This window comes from Octopus bimaculoides, chromosome 1, assembly GCF_001194135.2.
Source record: "Octopus bimaculoides isolate UCB-OBI-ISO-001 chromosome 1, ASM119413v2, whole genome shotgun sequence".
NCBI lineage: Eukaryota > Metazoa > Mollusca > Cephalopoda > Octopoda > Octopodidae > Octopus > Octopus bimaculoides.
In genome coordinates, this window is record NC_068981.1 from 198,399,798 (window position 1) to 198,408,241 (window position 8,444).

The 8,444-nt window shown below is 38.7% G+C and overlaps 1 protein-coding gene across 1 annotated transcript in view; it reads right to left on the bottom strand.

Moving 5' to 3' along the window:
• LOC106882412 (protein zer-1 homolog) overlaps positions 1-8,444 on the bottom strand; it is a 64,446-nt gene that overhangs the window by 36,333 nt on the left and 19,669 nt on the right. The window contains exons 3-5 of the mRNA XM_052973916.1: positions 7,507-7,731; positions 5,142-5,235; positions 1,019-1,162 (exon numbers count right to left, since the gene is read on the bottom strand). Of these exons, the coding sequence (XP_052829876.1) occupies positions 1,019-1,162; positions 5,142-5,235; positions 7,507-7,731 (463 nt within the window). The remainder of the gene's footprint in view (positions 1-1,018; positions 1,163-5,141; positions 5,236-7,506; positions 7,732-8,444) is intronic.

Genomic DNA, 8,444 nt, shown 5'->3' on the forward strand with positions numbered 1-8,444 from the left:
ATAAATGCACACTGACATTGCACATCAAGCAAAGTATACTAGCTTCATTTCTTTCAAGCCTCAGTATGTTCTCTGCATACACAGCCTATATTTCACTGCTACGTAGTACAGTTGTTTGCAAACAAACAGACATATGTGGAGATATATATACATATGTGTGTGTGTGACTAGTGATCAAGACTTTTGGTGATATGCTGTGCTTGAGAAGTCCCGTCAAGCCAAGTGAAATTATAGTCGTGGCTGATGCTGGTGTCACGTAACTGGCACCCATATCGGTGGCACGTGAAGAGTACCTTTCAAGCTATGGGCCTCACGGAGGCAAAGTGGCTGAGCTCTTTTCGAGTGTTGGGTCTCACAGAGGCAAGGACTGAGACCTTTGGCATTATGTCATGCTTGAGAAGAAGACCCATCGAATCAAGCAAAATCACAGTCATGAGACATACCCTAGGAAGGGCATCCATCCATAGAAACCTTGCCAGATCAGACTTGAGTCTGGTGCAGCCTTCCAGCTTGGCAGCCCTGGTCAAACCATCCCACCCATGCCAGCATGGACAGTGGACGTTAAATGATGATGATGATGATGATGATGATGATGATGATGATGATGGTTTCTCACTAATAATCTCTCATTTGTCAAGTGGTGGTGATATTTAATGTAGACTAGTCAGACTGAAATTATATGCCCCAGCAACAGAAAGCTAGATTATAGATGCAACAAGATTGAACTTACAAACAATACTGCCAGTAGCCCAGCACTGAAATGAGTTCAAATTCTAATTTTATCTCAAACAGTCAATTTAGAATAAAATATATGACAAAGAATGTATTACAACGCAAGAGATTCAGCAACAGTACTTTGTAATAAAGACAAATTGCCAACACAACATAAATTACAGCAACATTCGTCCTAAACCAGGACTGCCATGTTATGTTGGCAAAGAATCTTTACTACAAAGAATGTGTAATTTAAAACCCAAAACAAAAAAAAACATGAGAACAAAAGGAACTGTTTACTTACGTCAAGTGCATCGGCTTGATTACGCACAACAGATCTCCGAAATAGATTATAAAGACTGTTTAAAGCCACAATAATATGAGAGCTTCTGTCTTGATAGGTTTGCAGAGAGAGTAAGATCTGCTCTTCATTGGCATCACCTGTGATCTAAAGGAAATAACAGCAATATAGCATTTGAAATGAGAAAAAAAAAAAAAAAGAAAAAAAAGAATCCCAGATAAACAGGGTTTCAATAAGTAAACCACAAACATGGGTTTCAGGTTCAGTCTGAGATCAACCAAAAGCTTGTGAGTGGATTTGGTAGACGGCAAGCAAAAGAAGTCTGGTTTGGCACTGAGGGACAGTTGTAAAGGAGTACCACTGTTATACAAGCAGTGTCCCTTTGTTTCCAATCTCCCTTGAACACATGCCTGGCAATGAGGGAAACATAACCTTGTGAGGGAATAGGTGTGGGTTGGAAGGAGGAGGAGGAGGGGGGAGGAGGAGGAAGAAGAAGAAGAAGAAGAAGAAGAAGAAGAAGAAGAAGAAGAAGAAGAAGAAGAAGAAGAAGAAGAAGAAGAAGAAGAAGAAGAAGAAGAAGAAGTGGGGGCAGGAGGTGGCAGTAGTAAGTGGACAGTATCTACTGAGGGTAGACAGCAGAAAATACAGTGCTATCGTTAATCAGAAAACAATTTGAGAAAATAATTAAAATTTAGAGTTTAAAATGTGATTTATTTCAAATCAATTTAAATTAAAACAAGACAAAAAAAAAACATAACAAGCATAAAGATTACGACCGAGCTGAGCTTCAATGCATGGCACACAAGCGGTAGAGTTTGTCTGTCAACCTTGGGGGAGGGGGATTTTAGGGGACCCCACTCAATGACAAACATTCAGGTCTCCAGTTTGATAACTTCCTCTTTTCCTCCTTAAATTGTGGTGAGCATTGCTTTTAGAGAAAAAACCCCCCACATCAGATATATAACCCTTTAGCATTTAAAGCAACCATGTCTGGTCCAAACATTCCATCCTACTTTATGGCCAGATCTGGCATCTCACATCTACCCTACAAGTTTAGTTACCTCATCAGAATCTGAAAGCTACAAGCATGATTAATACAAAACAAAGGGAATGAATAAGCATCAGTTTTGCCAGAATGTGAATGCTAAAGGGTTAAGCGTGTCTTGGTTACTGATTGTTAAATGAAACTCTTTGAGAACAAAGTTGGATATTTCACCTTTTAGAGGAGAGCATTGAGTGTTGATGGTGGTGTTGCTGTTGATGTTGCTGTTGATGTTGATGTTGATGGTGGTGTTGATGTTGATGTTGATGGTTGATGGTGTTGTTGGTGGTTGATGGTGTTGTTGGTGGTGTTGATGGTGTTGATGTTGATGTTGATGGTGTTGTTGATGTTGATGTTGATGTTGCTGTTGATGGTTGATGGTGTTGTTGGTGGTGTTGCTGTTGATGTTGATGTTGATGTTGATGTTGATGTTGATGTTGATGTTGATGGTTGATGGTGTTGTTGGTGGTGTTGCTGTTGCTGTTGATGTTGATGTTGATGGTGTTGATGGTGGTGTTGCTGTTGCTGTTGATGTTGATGTTGATGTTGATGTTGATGTTGATGTTGATGGTGGTGTTGCTGTTGAGCCTTAGATATGATACAGCAGGTCTATGGTCAAAAGTGTTCCAGCATCCACCATCACATCGCTTACCAATGAAGGAAATTTGGCTGCTCTTTCTAGCAGGTCAAGAGACCAGTTTAGAACCTTCTTCATTGGTTCATCTCAATAAATATTGTTTGTAAATATGTTTAATAGAGACATTGTTTTCTCACGGAGACAAAATATCAGGTCATTAAGAAGGAAATGTCTGGTTTTCTTATGCATCAAGTTTGACAGTCGTTAACTCTAATGTTTATCCTGACAATTCTTTGTTCTACAACATTGAAGAGTTACATCATCACTTTTTGAAATGCAGTTCATGGTGCCTGATTATATTGTGAGTTTTCTCTTGTAAATCAATTTGTGTGAACCCATGGATAGATCAAAAATTCATGTTGTTTATGAATATGAGTTCTGTCATGGAACCAATTTATCCCAGACAGCTCGAAACATCAATGAGGTGTTTGGTGAAGAAGTGGCAAATGAGTGCACTGTATGTTGATGGTTTGAGGAGTTCCGGTCTGGTGACTTTACTCCTGAAAATCTTCCCCAAGGTAGAGCTGAGACCAAGGTGGATAATGAGCTTAGAAACTGTAGTGGAAGTGGATACATCTCAATGTAAAATGTGATCTCAACATACATCATCAGTTGATGTCTACTTTCCAGGTTCCATTCGTCAGTTTTGGCATGGTTTCTACTGCTGGAATGCCCTTCCTAATGCCAACCACTTTACACAGTGTTCTGGCTGCTTTTTAAGTGGCACCAGCAGGGTTACCAAGTAGGTTGCAAGACAAAGACCCCTCAGCTAAGAGAGGGAGGGGAATCAAGAGAGGGGTTCGGGTAGAGGGACAGACACAGCATGGCCAGTATACACTAATATAAATTGTGATAAATAGATATCACCCACAGCCAATATTGAAGAAAAGAAAATCTTGCAAGTCTGACCTGGCAGCTTATAGCTTGCTTTTGCTAATTGTTTGTAGGTGTCAATATAGTTGTAAGCAGACGTATCCCCTTTCATTGCCGTCCCACTCTTAAGCCGGTGGAGCATCAGGGATGTGACAGCTGGACAGAGGGAGAGCTACACCAGAAGTTGGCTGGTAGACATGTTCAACTGAAGAGACTAGAGCGTTGTGAAATGAAGTGCCTTGCTCAAGGAGAGACAAGATGCTAGCTGGTTCATGATTTCATTCCACAAGGTTACACACAACAATCTATCATGGTGATAAATTGATATCACACAGCACATAGCCACAACACTATACACACTGATATATACAACTAAAATATATTCCAATGCTGGCAGCGAACTAGACAGTCTTTGCCTGCTGAAATAGCAACCAACTCTACCTCAAATCACACCATATCGCTAGAAATAGCAACGAAATCTCCCACATATAATCCCTACTTTCAGATAAGAGCAGCTAGGTTTCCTTTCTATTATATACTACTGTATAGAAATAACAATAAATTTCTCCAACATCACACTTTTCTGTCTAAAAACAGTAGCTAAATTTCCCTCAAATCTAACTCTCTTACCTGCTTGAAATAACAACCAAATCTCTTCTGAATCATCTCCTGTTACCTAGAAAATGCAGAGCAACTCTAACACCAAACACTCTTCTGGCTTAGAAAGGATGGACATATTGAATAATCTAGTGCTGAGCACACTGTTTATGGTTACCAATGGGGTGGTTATGGTGGGAATTTCATTTATCATAAATCTACTGGATCAGGATGGAGTAGGAGCTGAATAATAACAATTAACAAACTTATTAACCATAGATAAAATATTAGTAATTATTAGATTAAAAGTAGATGGCATCATTAAGTTATTTATTCTTTAAACAATTCTATCTTGTTTCATCAACCATTGTATTATCTATTTTAGAGATTTATTCTGAACAATTTCATTAGATATGTTGAGGCTGTGATTCACTGATGAGGTCTTAATAATATTAAAACATGCCCATAATTGTCTTCCTTATTTGCAGAAAACAAAAATGCAAACATTATTAGTCATCAATTAACACTTTATTTCTGGTGAATATTTTGATATTCCATCTCAGGTGGCAGGCTGGCAGAATCATTAGCAGACCAGGTAATTAATGCTTAATGACATTTCATTAATTTTTACATTCTGAGTTCAAATTCCATTGAGTCTGAATTTGCCTTTCATCCTTTCAGGATTGATAAAATAAATACCAGCTGTGCACTGGGGTTAGTCTAATCAACTTATCCCCTCTTCCCAAAGTTGCTGGCATTGTGCCAAAATTTGAAACCAATATCTGAATATTCCACACATAAAATATGTCGACGCTAACTTTACTTTTTTTTATTTTGATAAGGATAGTTCCTCTGAATTATTGATTCTCTTATAAATCAAGCATTTTACAATTGTCTACAATGTTATAATTTCAACAATAAATGCCATGCAAACATTTACAAAAATGATAAATGATAAATACAGTGAATTGACTTACTAGTTTTGCAGGTATGCTTTCTCGTTCACAAGCATCGTTAGCACAGTTTAAAAGTCCAAGAAAATCAAGAGTTTTCCCATGTAAACCAGGAATGCTACAAAGAAAACCAAGAAAGCACTATAATTAATAACTTACACACACACACACACACACACACACACATGCTGGTGCCAGGTAAAAATCACTGGTGATGGCGCCCCATAAAAAGCACCCAGTACATTCTGCAAAGAGGTTTGCATTGGGAAGGGCATCCAACCATAGGCACCATGTCAAAACAGATGACTGGAGCCTGACGCAGCAGCTCTCCAGCTTTGCCATCACCTGTCAAACCGTTCAACCCATGCCAGCATAGAAAATAGACGTTAAGTGAAATAAGAAATGGCACAAACGCATCCATTTGCTACAAATCAATGTTTGTGTTGAGGCCACAGGTTGAAGAAATTCCAGGCAGGGAAACAAAACCCAGAATTGAGATGCTTCAAAGTAAAGTTACCAAAGATTAAAGTTTTTAAGGAAAGCAGAATGTTGCCATCATCAGAGAAGTGAGTGTGCCATATGGGGGAGGGAGTAGCTAGAAATTGCATGTGGTGTATCCAGTGTTAACTGTAGTTGTAGAAGGAATGCGATGAGATTGCAAACTGGCAAACAGAGGTGGGAAGGGTAGAGGTTGAGCACAAGAGTAAGCATCTGTAAGATTACTCAGGCGATAGTCTTTCAAATGCCAAGAAAGTTTCCTTAAAGTTGTTGCTGCTGCCGAGGCACCCTTACCACCCGGTTGTGCTTGTTGCTTGAGTTGCCCTGACTCGTTCTCTCCAGTCTGTTTCATCTGCCACTGCATGTAAGAGGTCATCTCGGCTGCACTCGGAGTCCTCACGCAATTGCTTCATGTAGGTTTGATGTGGTCTACCTGCATTTGAGTACCCATGCTTCGGTTCCTAGAGAGGAGTGTCACTGATGATCTTGTTACATAGGTAGTTAGTCGTGGAGGTGAGTGTACCTCCATAAATGCATTGTAACCATTAACAATGGCACAGATATACAGTCTTGCTTGAGGACACTACATGCGGCTGAGTATTGACCTCACAACCTCACAATTGTGAGTCCAGTATGCTAACCACTATACCATGCTTGATTTCACATTGCTCCACTCCACTCAGCTGGTAAAAATGAGTTGTACTCATATTTCAAACAGACAGCCACATCACATTCTACATCACACTGAATCTCCTTAAGATCTACATTAACAGTACACGTGTCTGTGAAATACTCAGCCACTTGCATGTTAATTTCACAAACAGCTTGTTCTGTTGTTCCCATCACCTAGATCATATGGTCATCATGACCAATGAAGTGCAAGCCTTTAAAATATTAGTGTTATCATCTGAAATGCAATTATCTCCATCTCGTTACTTCTTATATAATACCTGCATGTCATTATTTGTTATATAATACAACAGCAGCACAAAAATAAATTAAGGGTTTTGTTTGTTTTGTTTAACCCTTTTGTTACCAAAATTTCTTTTGAGATGCTCTTTGTTTCTTTCAATTAATTTTAACAAAGAATTTAGTAAAATAACTTAGTTTTATCGTTAAGCTAGTGTTAGGAACACAAATTGTAACTAAGGTTTGGTGGAAGATTTTAGTTCAGAACTTTTGAAAACAAGACGTTTGTACTACAGAGCCAGAGGTGGTTTCAGCCAGGTTGGTATCAAAAGGGTTAAGAATTGTTTCTCTATTATATATTTTAACCCTTTTGTTACTATATTTCTGTTGAGATGCTCACAATCATAAGGTGGTGAGTTCAATTCCTGGCAGACACTTTATTTCTTGTCACTCCAGTCCACTCACCTGGCAAAAATGAGTTGCACCTGTATTTCAAAGGGCCAGCCTTGTCACACTCTGTGTCACACTGAATCTCCCTGAGAACTATATCAAGAGTACTTGTGTCTGTGGAGTGCTCAGCCACTTCTGTATTATTTCCACGAGCAGGCTGTTCCGTTGATCGGATCAACTGGAACCCTTGTCGTCGTAACCAATAGAATGCCATTTTTTTCCTTTCTTGTTTATAGCTGGTCTCTATTTTGTGGTCAGATAATGGAAAAGATAAGAGTAGGATGTGTCAGTTATTGTCCAAGTTGATGGAACCTGTAGAAGAGGGAGACTAAGGAAAGTCAAGGAAGAACTGGAAAAAGATGGATGTGAAGGGATTCAACATCATTGAAATAAAAAAAGATCACAACAAATTCCAAAACGCTGCTGCTATCTCTCTCTCTCTCTCTCTCTCGCTCTCTCTCTCTCTCTCTCTCTTTCTTTTTCTCTCTCTCTCTCTCTCACACACACACAGATATATTATTCAGGTACTTACCTGCAGTTTGTTTCTTCTGATTCTTCTTCTTTTAATTTCGTATTTGGTCTTCTGACCCCGAGTCGGTGTGATTCTGGTGTCACTGCTTTCTCTCCAGCAAGGTTTGTACCAGAAATATCCAAGGACACAAGATCAGGAAGACCGAGAATTATCCTGCTGAGAATTTTTTCAGGGTCTTGGTAATTTGTCTTTGATCTTTGGTCTAACATACCTAAATCAAGATGCCTGCAGCACAAAAAACAAAATAAGATATTGTAAATATTTCATTTAACAGCTATATTGTCTTGTTATATTTTTAATTAAAAACTATAATATCTAATTAGGAAGTTAATAATATGGAGTTAACCTTCATATTTCATCAATAAAATTTTTTTAAAAAGCCAACAAAAAGATCAAGAAAATATTTTAACTTTCAACAAAAAATTGTTTTATGAGAGAAATGAAGGCAGTATACTCTGCTGGGTGTGCGGCATCAGTGTGCTTGTATAGCAAAGTGCAAATGTGTTGAGAGAAAGGTTGGGTATAAGAGGAATCGAATGTATTGGGTTGTCCGGAAAGTTCATGCCGATCTTTAAAGGAAAGAAAAAGGTCAAACCAAATATGAACCATTTTGTTGCACAATGTGTCTCCATCTTTCCTGTAACATGAAAATACCCTCTTCCCAGAATTGAGGTGGTTTCATGGCAAAGAATTCATCAAGGTATCTTTTTACGTCATCCAAGGAATTGAAATTTTTACCATTAAGACTATTCTGCAGAAACTTGAATAAGTGGAAATCCGAAGGAGCAATATCTGGTGAATATGGAGGGTGGGGTAACACATCCCAGCCGAGCTGCAGCAATTTTTGTCTGGTTCCCAAAGAAACGTGTGGACTTGCATTATCATGTTGGAAAACAACACCCTTCCTGTTGGCAAGTTCTGGACATTTCTCTTGAATT